This window comes from Protopterus annectens, chromosome 17.part0 (assembly GCF_019279795.1).
Source record: "Protopterus annectens isolate FY-2018-M chromosome 17.part0, PAN1.0, whole genome shotgun sequence".
NCBI classification, from domain to species: Eukaryota; Metazoa; Chordata; order Ceratodontiformes; family Protopteridae; genus Protopterus; species Protopterus annectens.
The window spans coordinates 126,755,081-126,780,367 of NC_056751.1; the positions used below are offsets into that span (position 1 = coordinate 126,755,081).

Genomic DNA, 25,287 nt, shown 5'->3' on the forward strand with positions numbered 1-25,287 from the left:
ACTCTAGGTTGTGTCTCCTTTTGGAATAAGTCATCAATAAATTTCTACCCACATAAACAACTGTACATGCAAAGTGACTTTGAACTAGCATATCACCTAAGTTCACTCCTTTAGAATAAGATGAGATGAGAAATGGTAGAATTGCAATCTTTACCATAGTTATCTGTAAATAGCATGAACCAATGTTAATCTTAATACAGTCAACATAACAAAATTATATTTATTCGAAAGCATAACTTTCTTTGCTGAACAAAGTCATGTTTTACAAAATGGTTACTTTTAGAATTGTAACTAATTTATTGATTTTAGACAAGATTTCAGATATACATTCTGCATATCTGCATCCCTAAAATCTCTCTCTTATTTATTTATTCAGTGGACACAGATAGTAAACAGTTCCAATGCGCGTGGAGCGGTGTTGGAGCATTATGGAGATAGCCTTGGTGATGGAGGGGAGAAGTTTTCACTTGGATCTTAGGTATGGGTTAGTATAGATAGTAAGCAGTTTGTTTAATAATGGTTTTTTAGGATGATAGCTAATGATATTGTAGCTGTGCCCAGCTGGTGATAGTTACTTAGCATAGCAGTAGCTCAGCCATTCTGTTCTATATGAGGTTCTAGATGGCAGCTTATGGGTTCTAGTTAATGAGCGCTTGGCTCTATGATATTGTTTTTACATATTTGTTTTTGGTCAGATCACATTGTCTGATTCTGGTTTGGATAAGGGTTGGAATGAGTTAGAGAGAGTGAGAGAGGTGCTTGCTTTGAAGAGTGCTTTTTTGAAGAAGAGACTGGGACTATGCCTAGCCCTAGTTTTTGTTTTTGTGTTTTTGATTTTATATATGAGATGTGAACATCAAAGTATTGTATTGATCATTTCTAATGCCATTGGTGTGGGGGGTGGGGAGATGGTGGTGCTGGCCATTAGAGGTTATGGTAAAGGAGGATTAGCAGGTCAGATGTTTTGGGGAATAGGGGGGGGAGGGCAAGCGAGGCAAGAAGAAAGCGCAATGGCCGTGGCTCCGACTCTCTAAGTGTTCTTTGGGCTTTGGTAAAGTATGTAATATGCTGTTAAAATGTTATTATATTTTCAACTGTTTTTTTAAAATAATTTTTATATTTTGCATTATGTTATAGGCTATATTATGGGCACAGAGTATAATTTTCTATTCATAATTAAAGATAGGCTTAAGTTAGGGGTTAGTTACAGATGAAAAAAAAATGCTCTTTTATAGATTTTTTTTATTTTCAACAGATTCAACAGCAGAAACTTAGTTGGGGGGGGGGCACTGAGAGAGATATACAACTGTTTAGTCCCTGGTGATGTACTCATCAGTACAGAGAGGTTTGACTAGACTACTATAAGCAGAAATATACTAATACACTAACACTAACATTTGTTTAAATTTTAACTGTAAATTTAAATATGTTGCACGAAGTTATAGGCTAAAAAGGATATAGAATTAAAGCTTGAAGAGACAAGTTGATCCACATGCAGATTTAAAAAGATATAACAGTCTCTTGCAAACATATTATGCACATAACAATTCTCCAAAGATAGGAGAAAAGAAGAAGGCAGGAAGGTGACAATGCAACCAATATATGTAGGTATTAACATATCTCTCTTGTGCAGCTTAGCTTAGTCATAACTGAGATTACCAGTTTGCCTATGAATGTTGTGTCTAATTAATGTTTTCATGGTCAATGTGAATACTGAATTGTAAAGCAAAGCAGTTGGCTCAAATATGGCTATAAAAATCATGAAGTGGATATTTGTCACGTCTGCAAATTAGTAGTAAAACATCTACATGGCATCTGTGCATAAATACTTGAGTACTTGTACTAAAATACAGTGGCCCATCAATAGGTTAGCATAGGTGGAGCAAAACTTTAAAAATGTAAAAGTAGTACTTCCTAGCAATCTGCCTAACAAGGTAAAAAAGTTATTTTTGAGATAGAACCAAACTAATTCAGTAAAAAAAGTGATGGTTCTGACCATAACCAATAATGTAGGCCCTCAAGGCATCCAAATGTCTTATACTAATGTGAAGTAATTAAAAATGTATTGTGACCCCAGAAAATTGTTGATCCCAAATAAATACATCTAATTTATGACAAAGATTGTTTATATGTTTGATATAAGAATCTAGCTCCACAACATATTTGATAAGAAGCATGTTAATATTGGCACCCACCTTCTCTAAATAATCACTGCATCAACTAATTATATAGTTAATAAACACAAAACAAATGCAACCAGGAAGTAAACGCTCCTATTGCAAAACTAATAAAAAGTATTAAATATCAAAAAGCAAAGGAGCAGACCAGGGCTGTTCAGATGTGTCCACATATATCAACTTCTCTTCGAGGGCTAATTCAGTCTTGTCAGCCACTAAGGTCAAAATATTTGCTCAAAGAGATGTCAAGTTATAGTAGATTTATTAAAGACAATTCACAGTACGGTAAGCACTTTCACCCGTTAGGGCTTCCTCAGACCAAAAAACACACTTGCAAATAAAGCATACTTAATATACTTTACTATAGCATCAATTATTACATCATATCCTGTTCCAATTAAAATATTAGTCACATCCTGGCTAAAAACATCTAAATGCTGTATAAATACACAAGCCCTGTCTACCTTCTCATAGATAAAAACATTACTTACATATATAATACGTGATAAATAACTCACACCATTTAAAACATCATAAATATTTAAAAAATAAAAGTGAAGATAAAAGTAGAACAAAAAGTCATAGACTACAAATGTCTGCATATGACTTCTATAAAGAACTTATAATTGTTTATTAATAAAGACATAAAACTAAAAAATAATAATTATTCTAACTGATAACTTTTATTCTCATATTCTTTAAAACTGGTTTAAGTGGGATTTTTGTACTTTAGACCAGGTTTCTGGTCTGCCCTTAGCCTAATAATCCATTTTATTTCTGCTCTCTCAGTATAGTTCCTTGTGTCCCCTCCCCTAATACTGGATATATTGATTTGTATCACTTGGAACCTGAAAGTATGTTGATCATTAGTATCTAGTACATGCCTAGAGAGGGCATTGTTGGTGGATTTGGAGTATATTGTAAAGGTGTTCCCTGATCCTCTCTCATAATTGCCTATCCGTTTTCCCAACATAGAATGCAGTGCATGCTACACAACGGGCCAGATACATGACATGTTCTTATTGGCAAGTGGCTACACTATTAAACTTAACATTTTTATGTGTAACTGGATGAGTAAAATTAATGTCATCATTTAAGAATTCACAAAAATTACAACTGTTGCAAGGCATCATCGAGCAATCTCCAGAATCTCTATTATTATTATTATTCTTCAAGTAGCATAGCATCCTTTGTAGCTTCATCTTGTTTCCATAAATAAAGTACAGTCTATCCCCTATTACCTCCTTTAACTGTGGATCCACGAAAAGTATACACCAATGTTTATAGAACACCTCTCTGACCCTGTTTATGTCCTGTGTGTAACATAGTGGTAATTTAACTACTGGTTCATCGACACCCAAGGCTACATCACTGGCCTCAGTCCCATTATCAAGTTTACTTCTGTCAGCGAAATATGGAAACGCAATATCTTTCCTCATTGTATTTACCCCTTCAAAACCTGATATAACTTCCTCTAGATTATAAGACCTATCAACCAACCTATCCTGTAGTTTGGACAATTCACATTCAAACTCCTACTCAGTAGGATTCAACCAAGATGCGCATATGGTTTGCCCTCTAATTATGTTTCTAAAAACAAATCTAGGGTGCATACTATCTCTATGTAACAGACAGTTCTTGTAACAAATTTTCCTATAAACTCCTGTGTTGAGCAATCCACAATTTAACCTCTCAACATAAACATCCAAATACGAAATCCATCCATCAGATTTCTCCATGGTAAATTGTAAATAACTCATGAGACAATTAATCTCCCTGAAAAAAATTTCTAACCCTGTGTCAGTCCCTGTCCATAAAAGGAACAGATCATCCACAAAACGAGTATAGAAAATAACATTCTCTTTAAAGCTGTTCAATGAGAACAACTTATCTTAATCCCACACTGCCATAAGTAAATTGGCGTAGCTAGTGGCATGCTACGCCATCTTTCTGAATGTAAACGGCCTCATTAAACATAAACACATTATTCTCTAATATAGTTTCGAAGAAAGCACACATCAAATCTATCTGAATAACAGAATGATCTGTGTTCTCTCTAAGGCATCTATGTATGCCTGTTATGCCCTCTTGCTTAGGTATAACATTGAACAGTGACTGCACATCTAACGTAACAAGTTTATAAGGGAGGTCATTCGGTAATGTCACCATTTTACTATGTAACATAAGTAAAAATTGTTTAGTATCTTTCAGGATATACCCTGCCGATAAAGGCGGAGGAATTGTCATATTAGATATATATATATATTGACAATATGCAGACACATTTAAGTAATACTAATATTTATTGTGAGATTTCCTCTACCAATATGAAAGCTTTGATGGATAGATTACAGATGCTATTGTTTGACTTATTGATAACAGGAATGATTTCTGAGCAACTCTTTGAGTATTTTAAAACAGATTTTCCAGTGGTGCCAATAACTTATGGTTTTCCTAAAATTCATAAGGACCTAATGAATCCACCTATGCGGCCTATAGTATCAAGCCGAGGATGTGCGACTGAGCCATTATCGATTTATATTGCAAAAATCTACATCCTATTTTAAATGAATGTACCACTGTTTTATTAGACACTAAGGACTTTTTAAATTATTTAAGTATACACCTTGAGGCAATAGATGATCCATGTTGGTTAGTGACACTCGATATAGAGTCATTGTTTACAGTGATCCCCCATACTTGGGGAATAGAAAATGTTAGAGAACTACTTGTTAGGAGAGGCACTGAGGGCAATAAAATTAGATTGATTTGTACACTACTGGAGAGTGTCTTAGAAAATAATATATTTATGTTTGGTGATAGATATTTCATACAGAAGGTTGGCGTGGCTATGGGCATAGTTTGTGCCAATAACTACGCCAACTTATCCTTAGTGCAGTGGGAAACTCATAATATCCTCACGGGTAATATTTTTGCTAAATCCATTATTTGGTATAAACGTTTTGTAGATGACATTTTTTTGCTGTGGCATGATAGTGAGCTTCACCTTAAACAATTTTTAAATTACACTAATACTATTACTCCATTTTTGAAATGTACTTATAAATATTCTAATAGAGAAATTGAGTTCCTAGATGTAAAAGTTAAAAGAGATGTCCCTGAACTCATTTTCACTTCACTATATAGGAAACCCATTAGAAAAATAATGTCCTACATAATAGTAGTATGCATCCTGGATATACTAAAGCTAATGTCTTAAAAGGACAGATAGTCTGTTGCATGCGGTTACATAATGATGAAGCCACTTTATGTCAAGCACTGACTCTACTTAAGTATGAATTTAGTGAAAGGGGATATAAAGTGAGAGACATTGAAAGGAAGATTGATTTAGCATGGAAAGAAAGGGAAGGGATGTGTAAACCATAGTATAATAGAAAGAGAAGAAATAATGCTAATGATCTAGCTATGAATAATGAGAATGCTATGATAACAACTCCAAGAACAACAAGAAATTTACAGAGCAATGTGCTGCATGTACCACTGACTTTTGCAAGTAATATTAATATAGTTTGTGACATAGTTAAAATAATTGGGGTATCCTATCTAGTGTAAAAGAACTTGATGGAGTGATAGGAGATACACCATACTTTTCTTTTAAGAATAATAAGTCTCTTAAAAGACAATTGTGCTACAGAAGATAGATAGACCAAGTTATGTATGGTCTGATAGGATGGGTACTTTTGCCTGTAGGAGATGTACGGCATGTCCGTTTATATTTGGTGGTGGACAATATACACATCCTTTTAGAGGTTTCTCTATTGATACACAGTTTTATGCTTACTGTTATAGTGGGAATATAGTATACTTCAGTTTTTGTACGAAATGTCCTGCCTATTATATAGGTAAAATTAATTGATTATTAAAGGATAGGATTCTCGAACATATGAGAGATATCAGAAATAATAAAGAAAGTAATGCATTAGCAATGCATGTGATGAAAGAGGAAGCTACATATAGTTTTAAGTTCTTGATTCTCCATATTGTTCATAAAAATAAAAGAGGTGGAAATATAATTAATAGTACTGAAGCCTTGGAACAGGAATGGATCATTAAGTTCCAAGCAGATAGACTGCTTGGACTAAACTGTAAGGTCTCCCTAAAACCATTCCTTAGAAATAGAGCTTTGAAGCACTGATGCTCAGGATTATTTATATTATTCTCTATTTGATATATCTATCAGAATTTAACATTTTATAATAATTTTTATTTAATGTTTTTAGATAACTCAGAAATGTGCTCATATTTTATGTTATATTTATATGTGTATACCTATATTATGAGTATTATTATTTGTAATTGGTTTATTAATTCTAACATGGAACTGATTGGTTAGTACCATGATGCACTACTATTTAAACAATGTTTTAATGGTTATAATATGTCTGATGAAGCAGAGAGGACTCTGCGAAAGCGCTTACTTTTCTTTATATTTCTATTAAAGAGTTGCCTGCCATGTGTAATTCAACGAGTTTTGTTGTATTTTGTGATGGAAGCCCACTCTGCATAGTAATTAATCTGCCGTATTTAGAGGGCATAAACTCCTTTTGAAAATATATATTTCCTGTTACAATGTAAACTAGAACATTTTGTATTTCCAGAGAGTCACCAAGGGAGATAGATTTTTCTAAACTGGCCATCACTGTCTGCACTTGGTTTCTGAGGTGTAATGCATTCCACTATACCTCACAGGACTCTTCTTCTCCATATCATCCCATCCATCCCACCTATCCCCTATATAATTTCCTTTACAGACAGATACTTATCACTCAAAGCTTAGTTTTAACTTGTAATGCCAGTTTGTTGCTATTAACATCAGTTACGATCAGGAGGCAGGTATCATTACTAGTAACTGTAGGTTACATCCTACCACCTTTCATACCTTCCCTGGCTGAAAACACCATCACTAACATTAAGGAACACCTCAGGCAAAAGGAAAATAGTAATTCTGGGTGATTTTAACTTTGACATCCTCTCAACCAGGGGCTCCCAACTTAGCTCTTTCCTTTCTGACTATAATCTTACCCAAGCAATAACCTCACCTACCAGACCTAACCATACCTCAGGTAGTCACTCCCTTCTGGATCATTTTACAATTAACATTTCTCTAATACTATCAGAATTCTCTTGTTTATCCAATACTTTGCGCAACCATTTCCCAGTTTAGGCACTCCTCTCATTAAGAGTTTCTATATATCCACCCAATGTAATCAAAACCAGACCCACACCTGATGACAAGGAAGAAGTGCTCTCTGATCTAACCAGAGTGGATTGGTCATCTCTATATCAGTCCAGAAACCCAGAGTCCAACTTACTGATTTTTACTCCCTGACCAAGGCAGTACTTGATAAGCATATTTCTGCTGTAAAAAGATATTTTCAGAAGCAAAAGTGTCTGTAAATGGACTCTAACCTGAAAATACTTATTTCAGAGAGGGGAAGATCCTGGAACTCATAGAAATCCTCTCAAAAATTCAGAAGATTACCAGACTTTCGTAACTCCATGCCAGACTTGCAAACTTCAAATAAAAAAAGGCCAAAATGCTGAATCCTCCTACATGTGTTTAAAGCTTCTATCATTCAATGTAGGCATTCCTGGAATGTAATTTAATATTTTTCCACTACAGCAAATAATAACAACTAGAGGTTAAGTAACAGTAGTAGTGTGGGAAGAAATAGCCAAGGAATTGTTATGGCTAGGCTTGTATAGATCCTAGGGCCGATAGCTTAGTACCAATCTATGAACCTTATCATCTTTCAGTGACTTTAAAACACTTGCCAACTCTCCCATGCATTCATTACCCATGTCTAACCACTGTAACACAGCCAATAATTTACAAAATAGCCCTTCCAATATCCTAATTACCTCTACAATCATTATAAATCACACTGGTACAGTCAACAGTAACATATACAATACTCCTTAGATCTACAACAATTTCTCCAACGTCTCCAATTTTTCTGTACCTCATTCTGAGTTCCCTACTGCCCACATTCTATTTTATGGAAATCTCTCCTAAATCCATTAAAAAGATCCTTAAAAAGCTCAACATCAAATTAAATCCTAATACCAATAACATACCCATTAGCCTTCCTGAAAATGTGTAAAAAGCAACTTGTAAATCCCATTGCACATGCATTTAATTTATCTATCACCTCTGGAATTGTTTCAACACCATTCAAGTACTTACTTATCATACCTATTCCTCTCTGTCATTCGCCCTAAGACTTCTGTATAATATCCTTTCAATACCAAGTCAATAATATTTTTGAAAACATAATCTATGACCAAGTTTATGACTGGCTGAATAAGCATGGACTTCTAAAAAACCCTTAGCCTGGATTCAGAAGAGGGCAGAATACCCTAACAGCAATTTATACAAACAAAATAATTACAGCAATGGAAAATTGACTCACTGGGAATATCTTCATTGATCTCTGGAGTGTCTCTGAAGGTTACGTCCATTTGAGAAAAGTTGAGTGCATTAGGCTTCAGTAATATCTCTGTAACATGGTTTAGGAACTAACTATTCAGCAGAACCTTCCTAGTTCACTCAGGTAATCTGCAAATAGATTGTGAGACCTTCACTGTAGGAGTACCTCAGGGATCAATTCTACAGCCTTTCTTCTCTTTCTGTCTTTCTTTTTACCAATGACATCACTACCTTCCTTTCACAAGATTATTTAACCCTCTAAGCAGATGATACCATCTTCCACAGAGGAGGCCTTTCCTCCCATTTTGTACGATCTGTGTTTCAAAAGAACTTCTCAGCCACATATAAGTGGCTTAATGGAAATAAACTTCTCAATGTCTCTAATACTGCAACAATATTCTTTAAATCCCATCAAAAACTTGGTGTTGACTCTTCCCTAATTATCACAAACTGTGCAAAAATGTAGTCTCCATGGTAGAAAAGTACAAATAATCCATAATTGCTAAAGTTACTGCCCAACTAAAAGCCTCTTACTCCATATCAGACTGCCCTATTAAAGCCAAGAAGAGCACTTGCAAAGAATATATTCACCCCTAGACTTAAATATGTCCGTCTAATTACTACTCTACAATACAGCTATAATAAATGCAGAATTCAAACAACAATAAACAGCATATGGAGATTCATTAATCTCTCATCATAATTTCAGCATCATTGATTAACATTACAAAAAGATAACCAGCTATGATTCACAGCAAGATCTACTGTTCTCTTCTCTTATCCTCACCTACATTTAAAATCCTAAAAAGCAAATTCCAAATCAAATCCTTCATCTACTCTCTCAAAACATAAAACAATGGTGCCCTAACATTAACACATCCATCATTTAGACAAGGTGCAGGTGAAACGAGCTTCAATAACAGTGTTCCTACTAACTGGAACTTCTCCCAGCAATATTCAGAGTGATTACAGATTATAAGTAATTTTGAAAAAATAATAAAACATCTAAAAAGCAGATACAAATGTCAAAGGTTGGCCCCTCTATCCCTTTAATACTTGTAATTTCACCAGCAAAAATTAATAATTTGTCTCCTCTAATATATCATTCCTTTTGACTGAGTAGGCTGTAAATAGTCTACAATGTCACACCCACCTAGGAGATTAGAAAAAAGGGGGTAAAATATAACTTATCTTAGTACTACATTATTTGCCAATGTATTGGGCAGCCAAGGGACTGGAAATAACTTAATGTTCAGCTCCATTACTCTTTTGTGTCATATCTCAAGAGAGATCACTTCCACTTTAGAAATACAAGTATCTGATTTAGACCATTATCTGTAAAACATCTACCTCTGTATTCAGAATTTTAATTTAGCACTGTTTCATATGTTCCTCTGTGTTACTGTTGTCAATTCCTCTGAATGTAGCTAAATGTAAACTTTTATGAAAATATTTTGCATACCACGGTAGAATGCTACTACAGTTACTTTGCTGTTTGTAAAATTTCACCTGTGAACTAGTTCTCATTGCATTTGATTTGTCTATTCAGCATTGTTATGTTGTGTCTTGGTTGTGGCTGAAAAGGACTACCAAATCACCCTCCTACTTTGTAAACAAAGGATAGATAGATAGATAGATAGATAGATAGATAGATAGATAGATAGATAGATAGATAAACAGACAGACATACAGTGCCAGTAAAGGTGGTAGACCTGTGATTCAAAGTGTACAATATTTAAACATGTAAATGCTGTGCCTTTTTATCAAGAAGGTTATATACACACTGATAAAAATAATATTTTAAATCTAAAAGAAAACAAGAGAAGTATTAGGCAAGGGACATGCTTAAACTTTTTTTTTTATTATTTATTGACATTTGATTACCAGGAAAATCTAATTGGGTAGGAGACCATTTTCAGCTGAGACCCAGGGAGAAAAGATTCAAAGTATTAAAAAACACTTTAATAGCAATAATTTTACAGTCTTTAAAAATAATACAAAATCAACTACAATTTAAATAATTATACCAAATTAGACATAATATAAGATCACTGGTTAAGAAGAGATGCACATTATATGACAACAATTTAATATTTAGAGATATTGTAGACAGTTTATAGAGAAAGTATATGTAAGTTACTATACTACAAACAGGAGTTGCAAAATTAAATAAGAGAAAAGCAGGCTTATGGTATGTTTAGAGAAAAAGACGGGGAGAAATTGATAGAAGTAAGGAAGTGAGTGAAGAAGGGAGAGTAAGGCAGTATAAGGTATGAGCAGGTATTTGTTCACATTTAGGGATATAGTTCATTCTGGTGTTGAGCAAGAGTAGAGCCAGCTTTTGGCTAGGAAGTCTTTCAGAATTTATATAAATTAAGGCATACCAATTTTTTTCACAACAGGTGAATTCTATTCCTATCTTCATTTGAACTCCATAACCTCCCGGATCACGTAGAATTAGTGGAAGCAGTTGTTATACATTTAAGGTGAGTACCCTGCTCAATAAATTTCTTATGAAATAGGTTGTAAAGCTAAAAGCTTATATTAAAGATACAAAAGAAGTCATTTGCAAACAAGATGCATTTGTTAGGCTTAACATTTTAGGGTCACAAAAGATGTAAAATCACTTTACACTAGATAAGAAATTCTGATGGCTTAGAGGTCCTATCACATTCTTCAGGGTCTTTCTCAACATCACATTTGTCACTGAATTAGTTTGGTTCCATCACATCAATAACATTTTAGTTTTGTTACACATCTCTCACTCAGAAAAGCTAATGCAGTCGGGGAAAATCTTCATGATCCTGTCCTAACTTATTCATGGGTCTATTTGAATTACAATATGCATATAACAGTAATTATTTACATGTATAGTTAGGTATAAATACTATATACATGATTTACTGCTAATTTGCAAAAGTGTCATACATCAATTTTATAATGTTTATATACAGATTTATGATAACTGGTGTGGTTTACAATCCAGCTGCCACTTTGATCAAGAAGGTGTGATTTACTTAGACCTAACATTGATAGGTGAAGAAGCATTACCATTCATAACTAGGATGTACAAGAATGCTGATACATTTTTACATGGTCAGTTGCCCTCTTTTCTACCCTCCTCTTTGTGTAATTTTTATATGCATGACATATTTTCAACAGATCAGAATATTTAGAATCAGCATAGTTTGATTTGTCTCTTCTGTAAGAGGAACTACAGATTAGCAGGTAGACAGAATTCACATTGGAAGACTATTATAAAACCTAGAAATAAGTGACTAACAAAACTGTTTTTATAAAGGATGGCTTTATACAGCCAAATAAGTTAAATTTTGTATCTAAACATAATACATGTTCTGATGAGTATATCAAGGTTGCCAAACAATGTTAAAGATGTGATTCAACCATCTGTTATTGCACCTAATTCTAAAGGACTGAACTAGGTGATATGTTATTCATAGTCACTTTGTATGCCCAGTTCATTCTGTAAATAAAAATGCAATGGTCACTAGTGATGTGATCCATACATATACTTCCACTGTTTCTGTGATTATATTATTACTGTAATTTAAATTAACTGCCAAAAGTCTATATTACTTAGGACCTGACACTGCTAATACTATTTATATTGCATTATGTAGCTGTTATGTAGAAGTAGAACACAATACAGAAAGCAAAATGAAATTCAGATCTAGCCTAAAAGAGCACTGTAGAAATACAAAAATGGAAATATTTAGCCCCACTGCTTATCACTCTCCATGTTTCAGAACAGTAGCTATTTTAACATAAAGGCTGGTGTATCATTTTTTATTATTAACAGTAGCAGACTTAAAAGTATTACTGAATCAGCACTGAGGTAAAGGAAAGTTTTATTTATTTTGCAGTTTTACACTCTGCACTCTAACAAATACTGAATTAAGTTCTTAGTATGTGATAATTCTTCTATTAATGCTTGTGTTCATTGCATGTTTTGTACTGCATCAGTTTAATGCCTGACTTTTTGTATTTGACTTACAACCCTTGAAGTCTGTGAAGTAGAGGCATAGCTAGGGTGGGGCAAAGGGTCAGCTACCCCATATATAAAGTGCTAGGGGATGAGATCAGCAGATGGTGACTGGTCTTTAGTATTGTATTTTTTATCAGAACTCAAACAGTTTACTGACCCATGTGGGGTATAGACTATAGCAGCTCCTTACTACATTTTTGTGCTTTTTTTATTTGCTCCTCAACTTACATTTTGGGCACTGCAAATTCCATTGTTATATTTATACAATCCCTATTGTGCCATTTGCAACCATGGCATGGCTATTGCTAAAAAATAATTATTTTAACCAGTTTACATACCTGAATATTAAATAAATAAACAAATGCTTCAGCAGAGAGTTAGGAACACAACACTGGACTTGTATACTTCTCGATAAATTACATAGGGCATAATGTGTGGTGCATAGCTCTACAGGACACATAATACAATATCAGTATGTTAGTCTTCTACAAGTAAGTTATGTGAAGTATTTGTCTTCCCTATACAGAATGATGGCAGGATGAGGTGTTTGATTTATGGTGTGCACCTGGAAAATTGTGGTGAGGTAGTTGTTTCCAGGAAGCACATAGACATTCAGTTACATATCCAAAGATTAGCAGTGACATAACCTTGAGGACAGATACTGTCATATAAAAAGAGTTTTATGTTATTCTTTTTTCCAGATGAAGAGTGACACATGGCAAGCAGGAACAATGTTAGATAAAGAGACAACACAAATAAAAATACTTACAATACCAACAGTTGTTTCCCAGCAAGGTCCTCGAGGTACATCAGCAGGATCTATAACAGGTACAGTTGCAGTACTATTACTTTCCTGGCTAAAATTGTAGTAGCTTTGTAGTGTCAGGTAAGTTACATTTTTAATGACATCTTCTTCTTTCAGCTGAAAGAACATATGCTTATATTTAGATGCATCTTTTGTCCTGATCATCATATTTTATATCATGTTAATAAAGGACATGTCATATCATAGATTACATGTATAGTTTATTATATGGTATAATAATGCTCGAGTAACGATTGTTAAAACAACAAGTAATATACACAATAAGGATTGGGTCTCTGCTTATAACCAAATTATTAAATGTTTGATAATTTTAAAGTAAATCTTGGCATTCATTTTGAGAACACATAATAAGGCTCAGTCCTAATTGTCTGTAGTGCATAGAGCTTAATGCTCTCCGTGTACTACCAATTACAGAAAGAAAAAAGTGTAGGACGGCAATGTATTTTACTGGCTTTCAAAGCCTTTTGTAAAATACTTAGTATTTCTCACATTGTTCAGCCATACTTTTTGTTTGTAAATGTGGTGGAGAGAAGTATCTAATACATTTTGAATCTAGTTTACTTTTTATCACCATTCTTTGTCTGCTAGCACTGCCTGCTGTTAGTCTCTAGTAAGCACCCTGCATCTCTAAGCACTGTTAGCACTATGTTTTGTGCTATGGATGTCATAGGTTATCTAACAAGTTTATCTTTTCCCCAATTTTGGAGTGTAATTGCAGCATTTCATATACTGCACACACTTAAACTAATGTTTATTCACAAAGGATAATACAACACATTTCATGTCCCAGCATAACAACATTTGTCTTAATTTGGCCATTTTAAAGTGGACTGGCAATAGTAGAGCATTTCATAAAATCTCCAAAAGGGTTTTGCTGTAGATTACTAAGAATAGATGAGTCAAGAGAAATAGTTTTATTTAATTTCATTACTGAGATTATCTGTTGTACTGCGGTGGTGGTGCTGCGGTAGCATTGTCGCCTCACAGCAAGACGCTGTCCCGTTCGATTCTCAGCTAGAGCGTCTTCTGTGTGGAGGCATACGTGAATGGGGCGTGCCTTCGTTGAAGGTTGTGCATCAGGGCTGGTAACCCTGTGTGTAAAAATCCACTACCAATAATTAGCGGACCGGAGTTCCGCTGTGGTGACCCATAACAGGGAAAAGCCGAAAGACACAAACTGAGATTATCTGTTGTATTAGGATACTTTCTATGGGAGTCTGTATCTCCTCTCTGTGTCCACATGGGTTTCAATGGGTTTTCCATTGATTAACGTCATTCCCATTCCCAGATTTTATAAAGAAATTCATATGAGTACATCTTCTAAATTGCCCATAGGTGTGTGTGTGTGTGTGTGTGTGTGTGTGTGTGTGTGTGTGTGTGTGTGTGTGTGTGTGTGTGTGCGTGGGGGGGGGGTATGTGCAATCTTCTTCTTCTGATCTACTGGCATCCTTTTCAGGATTAGTTCCCTGCCAACACATGTTGCTTACAGAGGTATACAAAGGAGGTTAAGGAGGTGCAGAAGTGAATACAAGGGGAATGAAGATCAAGGGAGGGAACCTAACTATAACCTGTGGTAGAATGAGAAGCATGAAGTTGTGAGGGGCTCAAAGAGCATAGCAGAATGAAAAAATAAAAGGAATACTGAGAGATAAAGGCATGCAATAAATATGATGCTACATGAAAGGTTTCAATGCTTAAGTGAGAAACAGTGGCTGAAAATGGGATATCAGTCATTTTTATAACAAATAAGGAATGAGACAAATGGAGAATGAAGGTTGTTGTGCAACACAGAATGAGGAGAAAGATGATAGGAAGACAATGTGAAGAGTGCAGCAAATGTTAGGCGAGTAAGTACAGAGGAAGAGGTCAGTGGGTTAATTCATGGAAAATTTATAAACAGTATGGAAAATGACAAAGGAGATAATGAAAAGGTTGGAAAACTAGAAAGTAATAAGTCAGGAAGGAATAATGGGAAATAGCCCAGGAGACATGTTATATAAGAAGGTTTGCATTTATATAGGATCAGCAAATGAGTCTTATGAAGATTTGTTACCAAAAATGTTGTATAACAAGTACATAAAAACAAAATATGTTGATGATGTAGGGTAGACAATATGGGGATGGTGCACATGTCCTGGGGAAGCAAATGGGATATAGGAGTTTGGGAAGCAGAAGTTGGAACAACAGAAAATGTTTTTCTTTTGGAATCAGGAAAGGTAACAAGAGGTGAACAAGAGATGAGCGGGGCTCTACTGATTTTCACAGAATCAATGAAAATATGTATTGGTGGGAAAAGAAAATATAAGAATGAGATTAGGAAACTGGCAGTGGGTAAGGAGAATGTTAGAACAGTACGAATGAGAGGAGAGAGGCATAGAATGGAAGAATGACATTTTTATGAAATGTGTTTGTCAACCTGGTATGTAATTTATTCTAAGGATTCTTTACAGGTATGACCTCAGTCTTAAGTTACAATGAAAGATTACATGTACCATTAACAATTTTAAAAGTGCAAAATGAACAAACATAAATGCAATTAGGTTCATAGGTTGATACTAGGCTATCTGACCTAGGGCATTTACAAGCCTAGCCAGAGTGTGTTTGGCTTTAGCCTCCCTTCTTAGATTAGTTGACTGTGCCTCTGTATAGTAGGTCACAGAAGATAGCCCATTTAAGGTTAGTTTACCGTGCCTCTGTCTAGCAGTGACACAGAAGAGATCCCAGGGGTAAATTTACGATCTCCCATCCAAACGTCAAGATTCTTCTTGAAGAGGGTTATTGAGGGGCTCTGTCTGACATGGAGTGGGATTTTGTTCCAGAGTGAGGGGAGCCTCTGGGATATGAATCTGTCCCTCCAGCATGTTCTATTTATTTCTGTGCTGAGGTTTAAGTCACTGGAGCATGTAGTTCTGATGGATTTGGATTCCTTGAGGTGGAGCATGTCCGTTAATTCTGGGTTGGACATGGCTTTATACGTCAGGCACAGATCGCCTCTGAGTAGGCGGTAAGAAACTGAGTAGAGCTGGAGTTTCTTTAGCCAAACTGCGTAGGGCATCTGTTTGAGTCCCTTGATCCTCTTGGTGAGGTACTTTTGGGGTCTTTCTAGTTGTAGCAGTTGTCGGGTAAGGTACATCCCAAATGGGCATTGTATTCAATTATGGGCCTGATGAGTGATGAGTAGAAAGGCACAATGACCTCTCTTGATCTAGATGTGAACCCCTTCATGATAAGGTGGGCTATATAGAATGTCTTTCTAACCACTTTGGCAATGTGATTGTCAAAGGAGAGATTGCAATCTACTTGGGTCCCCAAATCCCTAATTACTTCTTCTGTACTTAATGGATTACCACCTATGTGGTAATTTGTGGGCACTTTGTTTTTCCCAAAGGGGATGACTATGCACTTTTTGGCATTTAGCTTTAGGCCATGGCTCTGGCACCAGTTATCCGTCTCTGTGAGACCTTTTTGGAGGATGCTTGTGTCAGCCGGCGAGTTGATTATGGCCCCCAATTTGCAGTCATCTGCAAACTTTGTCAGCCATAGTCCTCCTGTGTTAGCCAGTACCTCAGAGAAATATATACTGAACAAGAGAGGTCCCAGGACTGAGCCTTGTGGGATGCCACTTGTAACTGGTTTAGAGTCTGACATGGCACCTGCAATTCTGACCATGTGGGTTCTATCCCTAAGCCAGTTTGTAACCCATCTTGTGACATAGGGGTTGATATTTAAGTTGGTGAGCTTATTTATGATGCCCGAGTGGAGTATTGTGTCGAAGGCTTTTGCAAGGTCAAGGTAGTCTGTGTGGACTACCTTCCCTTCGTCTTTGGCCTTGGTGACTGTTTCAAAGAAATTGACCAGGTTCAAGAGGCAAGATCTGCCCTTAACAAAGCCGAATTGGGTAGGATCCAGTGTTTGGAGGTTCCCAATGTCTTTGTTTATGAGTTCCATGATGATATGCTCCATAGCTTTGCAGACCAGGCTAGTTAGGCTTATAGGGCGATAGTTTCCGGGGTCCATTGTGGCACCACCTTTATGGAGTGGAACCACTGTTGCTGTACGCCATTCTTTGGGTACATATCCTGTTGTAAGGCTGAGAAAATATACCTTCAATCTGTAAAGCTCTTTCCAGTGGTGAGATTCAAACTTTGCACCTTGTGATAGAAAGGCATACACTCAAGTTTTCAAATACACAAGAAATGTAAGTTAATGACTAAAAGATACATTTCATTAGCAAAAAACAAACAGATGTTTGATACACTGGCAAACATCACAGATCAATATGTACTATAGTGCTATTGGTTACAAAACTAATTATAATAAACAGACATATTTTGGAATGGTTAGTCATTGAAGAAACATTTTAACCAAAGATGCTGGTCAGGTGTGCCAATAAGCTGGCTGCAAATATACAGCAATTAATCTCATTCCTGATGTTTGAGCCCAGCATTTTCAAGCTGGCAGGTTCTAGCTTAGAAAAGTTCTACTCAGTGAATAATGATTTTGGACCTTTCTAGGGACAGAATATTGTTGTTGAATGATCTGAGGGGGTAGTTACAAGTTCTGACTCAAAGTCTGTTAGCTAAAGGAAGGTAGGTATCCCTATGCAGAGGTTGGAAAGTTAAGCTGAATGGAGTGTGACATGTTCAGTGACAGGAGGTCACTTTGCTTTTTTTAAGGAGAGGTAGGGGTATTTATAGTTGCTCGGAATGGATAGATATGAATCTGTACACTTTGGTGAAAGCAGTTAGTAGAGGGCTGGTATTTTGGCTGGAGGTTAGAGCAACTAGTGAAGCAGATTTTAGAAGTAGTTTAGTAATACTGAATGCTCTCCTAGAGTGGAAGGTGAGCAAGTCAGACACTGTAAGGGCATTTAACAGCCTCATCCCCATATCAGATGTCACCTCAATCGGATGTCTTATGGAAAGGGTTGGGTCAAGCCAACAGCTGAGGTGTTTGCAAGTCATGAATTGCAATGCCTGGGTAATTTTTAGCTAATCTGTAGTTATAAAGTATGCTAGCTGATTTGTTTGTACTTACAGCTATCTATTCTCCTCTGCTTAAATTGATGAACTTCCTGCTTTAGTAGGAAAAAGTTGTCAGTGAATAGAGGTAAAGTTTCAGGTAGGTTGGACATGAAATCATTCATAAAGAGAGAAAAACAGAGGAATAAGGACAGACCCTTGTAGGACACCCACTCTCTTCATGTTGAAGAAGAGGTCACCTATAAGCATAATTTTCTTCAAATCATTGTGGATGGAGTTTTTAATTAAAAAAGTGTGTTTAAGTCTTTTGTGAGTCCATTTCATGGGTGAGCTTGGAGGCTAAATTTATTGACATAATCTACATGTTTTTCAAAATAAGCTTTTCTATCAAACTAACTATGGAACAGAGGTTAGGAATGTGCCTGTAGTCCTGCAAGAATGATGGGGAGGATGTTTTGGGAAGAGGTGCAATGGCTCTGTGCTTGAATCCTGGAGATAATATGACAGTGGTGATAAAGAAGTAAAAGATATGCATTATGGGGTCAGCAGGTACTGGGGTTGTCATTATGAGGAATCTGGGATGTAATAACCAGGAGTTGGGAGTTCTATTACTTAGCGTTTTCATTACCTTTTTTTTTTTTTTTAATGAAAGTTAAAAAGGTGGCTTTAAAGGGAATGGGTTGTTTGGGGGAAGAAAGAAAGAAATTACTGTGCTGCTAAAGTTTGCAGTATGTTGAAATCGAAATGGGATTTTCTTAGTGCGATGTGAAGATGAAATATAATTTATGATTCTAGTGGTGTTATTTTCTAGGTTTGTATGGATGAAGTTAGGATCTATCCAGCAATATAATTAATAGCCTGTCAGACAATCTTTGGATTACATTTCATAGTTGTTTTTTTCCTTCCATGAGTAAGTAACTTTTGCAATATTAGTAGCAATTTTACAGCTGTTTTTTAGTGTTTAGATTGTAATATAGTATTCTACCTTGTTTGATTGCTTCTGGTTATGCTATGGCTCAGCTCCTAACCTTCATTCGTTCCTTAATGGTTAAGGGGAGTAGTGGCCGATGGTCTCATTCAATTTACAGAACCCAAAGACAAAAGGCTGGATGATAATGGTTTAAGAGATTAAAAAGCAAGACTAAGGAAGTTACAGAGCAGGTTCACATGCAGAGAAACTGCTCATCTGTTTTTGCCAAGATAAAGAATAGTTAAGAACATCTTTTGATTCATTCTGTAAATGTGATTCCTTAAATGAGAATGATTGGGACCCCTGAAGGACTATATCATGATGAACAGGTAGTGACAGCTAAGGGAGTTAAAATGACCACTAACTGCGTACAACTTCAGAATGTGTTTGTGAGGACAAGGCCTCATAGGTGGTATGAGGGGTTGGCCTAGCAGGTTCAATTTGAGTTGCTGACTTGATATGATGTTCCATTTAATGCTGAAATCACCTAACATAATACAACTTTACTTAAATGTAGTTTGTATAATGTTGAGTAGGCTGTATCTAAAGAGATTGATAGACAAAGGTGGTATGATGTAAGAATCAGTAATGTACAATTTTGTATGGTTTCTTATCATCAACTGCTCAAACAGCCAGTTAGGGGTATCTTTATTTTGGCATTTGCTCTTATTCAGTAAGGACACTTAAATGTTTAGTTTGAATTTTACTAAAAACAGAATGTCTCCATCAGGTTTTAGACCTGGTCTATTTTCATAGAATGTGTGATAATGATCAGAGATGTAGTGGAAAGGCCAGGTTTCCTCCATGAATTATGATTTTGTGATGGCAAAGACATGAGGCTCATGATGGAGCAGCTAAACTTCAAAGAATGGCTATTTGCTATTTACACCAGTTCTATAATAGACTTAAGAATAGCTCTAATGAGCAGGTTGAGTAATACTGTTTTCTGAGCTAACGCTATAAATGGGGGGAGGGTATTGACAAGGGGTATCTTTGAGTGTGGTGGGAATGATTTGTTGCAGGATGCAAGTATGGAATAACATTGAGGATTGCTTATAAATTGATAGCTTCATTTATAGTTCCTAAGCAATCAGTCCATGGACCTTTTGTATTCTACTTACTGTAATTCCCACTATCCAAAAGTAACAGAGGAGCAAGAACAGGAGTGCATTTCTGGATTACCACCCATAACTTTGTGGTTATTTTTAAAGACATTTAGTGAGTTACTTTGTTTGAAATGGACTGGAGGCTTATTATTTATTAAGGGATTCTCTAGGAGAGATATCAATACTACAAATGGGATTTGAGTATATTTAGGTCTCTAGAATTTGTATATGTAGTGCTAAGTTTTCAGATACATAAGAGATCAAACAGAAAAAAAGAAGTTATGTCTTACCATAACATTCCATCTGTGTTGTAGATCTTCATTCATTCCTTAAAGATAGGACTTTGGTTCTGACCTCGGAACTGACTCGGCCAATATACAAGCTTGCGCCAGCCAAAAACTCTTCAGCTAAGACTTACCCATAGTGCCCCTCTTCTCCTTTCTTCAGATCAAGTTTGCCCGCCCGGTATAGAGACAATAGAAACATTAGAGCTAAGGAGGCCCTATCTGAGTAGATACCTTATCAGGCCAATATGGCCAGAGCATCCCCAGAAGTCTTTAGGCAGGGGGAAGGAGGATGGGAAGTAAGGAATGCCCCACCTAGTTCGGGTTTGTGAAAGGCAGATCATGCCTCCTGAACCTGACTGACTTCTTTGAGGCAGTCACAAAAGCCGTAGACGAGGGTAAGGTGGTTCACACAGCCTATCTTGACCTCGCCAAGGCTTTCGACACCATCCCCCATTCTGGAATTATAGCTAAACTCACTAAACTAGGTATAAATCCCTGTCACAAGATGGCTTGCCAACTGGTTCACTGACAGAACCCACACTGTAAAAGTTGCAGACTCCGAATCTGACTTCAAACCAGTGACAAGTGGAGTACCACAAGGTTCAGTCTTGGGACCTCTCCTGTTTGGTATCTACTTCTCTGAAGTACAGGCTAACACAGAAGGCCTTTGGCTAACAAAGTTTGCAGATGACTGCAAACTAGGAGCCACAGTTGAGTCCCCAAATGATGTGGACACCCTACAGAAGGGCCTCACTGAGACAGATGCCTGGTGTCAGAGCGATGGTCTCAAGCTCAATGCCAAAAAGTGCATTGTCATCCCCTTTGGTAAAAACTCTGTACCCATGATCTACCACATAGGCAGCAGTCTACTTAATGCCAAATGTGTGATAAGAGACCTTGGGACCCAGGTGGACAGTAGTTTCTCCTTTGATAATCACATTGCCACAGTAGTCAGGAAATCCTTCTACGTGGCACACCTCATCACAAAAGGGTTCTCATCCAGGAAAAAAGAGGTCATTGTTCCCCTCTACTCAACACTCATTAGACCCATTATAGAGTACAATGCCCTTTTTGGAATGTACCTCATAAGGCATCTGCAGCAGCTGGAAAGGCCAAAGAAGTACCTCAAAAAGAGGATTACTGGCCTCAAACAGATGCCCTACACTGACTGTCTCAAAAAAACCCTAGCTTTACTCCGAAGCAAATCACCTACTCTGAGGTGATCTCTGCCTAACATATAAAGTTATGTCAAACCCAGAGCTGTTGGACATGCTACACCTAAAGAAATCCCAATCCCTCTGAGCTACACGTTATAGGAACCTAAACCTTGTCACCACAATAAACAGGACATGCTGGAGGGATAGATTCCTGTCCCAGAGACTTCCCATACTCTGGAACAAGCTATCCATCTATGTCAAGCAAAGTTCCTCATTAGCACTCATCAAGAAAAATCTTGATGAGTGGATGGGAAATAGGAAATAGAAAATACACCCCAGGGATCACTTCTGTGGTCTGAGGTGTATAACTCCTTTCATAAAAGTCTTGCAAAGATGGTGGGACATAAGTGAAGAGTTGTTAGAACCATTATGAAACTTGGCAATAGCTGCTAGGTCCACTGTAATAGTTGAGGCTGAGGCTCCTGCAAGGAGAAGGGTAGACAGGTATTCCAAAACTCTATGGACTGGCATTGAGAAGGAGTCTAGTCCTTGTTGTTTAGCCTAAACAACAAACCTGGCCCATTTGCTGTGGTAGAGTTTTCTGGTGGAGGGTTTATGGGAAGCCAGAAGGATCTTTTGGACTGGGGAAGATAGGTTTATTTGCCTGACAATCAGTGGAAGTGGAGAAACCAAGCTGTTACCTTGAGGCTGTGAAGGGTGGTGTGTACCAGCCCCTGTGGGTGAGATAAGAGTCCCGGGGTTGGGTCCAGGATCCACGGGGAGGTGAACTAAGTGAAGCCATAGGAAGGGGAACCAAATTTGATGGGACCAATAGGGGGCAATGAGGATAAACTTGCTTCTCAGTTGTTGTGCTTTCTTCAAGAACTGTAGGATGAAGGGGATAGGAGGAAAGGCATACAGTAGACCCGGGGGCCAATCATCAGTCAGAGCATCTCATGGTGACTCCCCTGGGGGGGGAGTCAGGGCAATGAAGCTGCTGCATTTGTGGTTCACGGGAGAGGTGAAAAGGTCACAGCAAGGCCAGCCCCAACAACAAAATATTTGAGTCGCTATTACTGGGTTGGGAGACCACTCATGAAGCATCAGAATGTTCTTGCTCAGTTTGTCTGCAATCAGATTGGAACTCCCGGGAATGTGCATTGCTAATAGAAAGTGGTTGGAAGTTATCACCCATTGCCACACTTCAGGGCTTCCCAACATAAGTGGTAGGATCTGGTTCCCCCTTGCTTGTTGATGTACCAAATGACTGAGATATTGTCTCACTGGATAGCAATTGTCCCCAGTGGAAAGGTTGTTTGGATTGCTTGCAACACCTCAATTCTAGGACATTGATATGCAGATTGGCCTCTAAGGTGGACCAAGTGCCTTGGGCAATCTTTCATTGAAAATACCCCTCCCACCCCATCAGGGAAGCATCCGTGGTTACTGTGGTCTTGGATAGGGTGGGAAAAAAGGGTCAACACCACAAATCCTCTTCTGGCTTCATCCACCAACATAGATCCTGTTTGCAACAGCTTGTAATGTGGATCAGGTAAGACACTGTTTGTGCTAGGAGAGACCATTGAGATGAAAGTAGCCATTGGAGTAGCTTCGTATGGAACCTTGCTAGTGGAACCAGTGAGATTGTGGCTGCCATGGAGCCCAACAGTTGCAGGACCTGTCAAGCAAGGACAATATTTTGAGAAAGTATTATCTGAAGCTGAGATCTCAGTTTTTGAAGTCTGTGTAGAGGTAGAGCAGCTTGGCTGGCAGTTGTATCGAACTTTGCTCCAATGAACTCTAAGCTCTGAGTGGGAATCAACTTTGACTTGTCTAAGTTTATGAAGATTCTTAGGTTTTCGGCCAGATTTCGAGTGTACGCTACAGCTTGAAGCAGTAGACTTCTGGCTGGGCCGGTGAGGAGCCAATCATCCAGGGACGGAAACATGTGGAATCCTTGTAGTCTCAGGTGAACTACTACCACTACTGCCATGCATTTGGTGAACACTCTGGGGGCTATGGAGAGACCAAACGGCAGTACCCAAAATTGGCAATGATTGGATCCCAGCCAGAAGTGGAGGTATCTTCTGGATCGTTTTCCCATTTTTATGTGGTAATACGCACCCTGAAGCTCTCTAGAGCACATTCAGTCGACCTTCTCCAGAAAAGGAGGAATGGACTGAACCATGACTATCCAGAATTGTGCTTGTTTGACAAACTTGTTTAGTATGCGAGATCCAAAATTGGTCTCCAGTCCCCTGAATTTTTTAGCACTAAAAAGAGCCTTGAGTAAAATTTGGATCCAATTTGGTCTGGTGGGACTAACTGGATGACTCTTTTTTTAGCAGCTTTTGAACTTCTAGAGCTGCTGTATCCCTCTGACTGGATGGGACATCAGGGATTTGCTTAGAGGCTTGGGGTAAAGGTCAAAGGGGATAAGTTAACCTCTGGTCATTATTCTCTGCACCCAGGAGTCCGATGTTATCAACTGCCAGGCCAAGTGGTGCAGAGAAAATCATCCCTCGACTGCCTCCAGAGGAAAGCAATCAGGCCACTGCTCAGGAACGCTGATAGCGCTAACCAGAGAAGGAATCTCTGGAGCCCTGGTTTCATGGACCCCCCTCTGCCCTGATAGGGGCATCTCCCAGATGAGTTCCCCATGCTGCTTCGGGGTTTTTTTCACCACGCATGTCGCAAAAAGGTCCTTGGGATTTCTTGAACCACATTTTTCCTCCCCTCTGATTCCTGGATTAGGATTGTTGAGGGGTTGAAAAACATATGCCCATGGCAGGCAGAGTCTTTCTGTCTTTCTCACACCTGGCTAACGTGTCCTTAACTTTTGGGCCAAACAAGTAGGATTCATCAACAGAACCATTGACAAAGGAGGACTTGAATGGGGTCCACAAAGTCACATAGTCACATCCAGGTGTGGTGTCTCATGACAACGCCTGACACATCAGCTCTGACTGCTCCTTCAGTTGTGTGCACTATCAACCACATAGAGGAGTTGGAGATGGACTCTAGGATGGCAAGCTGAGAGGTGGCCTTGTCTTGCATCTCCTCAGGTAGTACCCTAGCCAAAGTGCCTGAAAGTTCTGTAATCATGTCCCTTTTGGGATGAGAAAATTTGTCATGTAGTTCAGAGACTGTATGGCAAAGGTTGCTGAAGCATAGGTCCACTTCCCCAGTCTGTCTATTGTCCAGAACTCCCTGTTCACAGGTTGGATAGTTGAACTTTCTTCCGCTAGTTCTTTTTTAGTGGCCACCACCACAATCATGGATTCTACTGCCAAACCTCTGGACTAGTGAAGATGGTCTTCTGGAG

General features: G+C 37.7%; 1 protein-coding gene across 1 annotated transcript in view; it reads right to left on the reverse strand.

Moving 5' to 3' along the window:
• Nucleotides 1-25,287, reverse strand: part of TMC2 (transmembrane channel like 2) — a 499,206-nt gene that overhangs the window by 210,280 nt on the left and 263,639 nt on the right. The window contains exon 10 of the mRNA XM_044058938.1: nucleotides 13,404-13,556. Coding sequence (XP_043914873.1) covers nucleotides 13,404-13,556 — 153 coding nt within the window. The remainder of the gene's footprint in view (nucleotides 1-13,403; nucleotides 13,557-25,287) is intronic.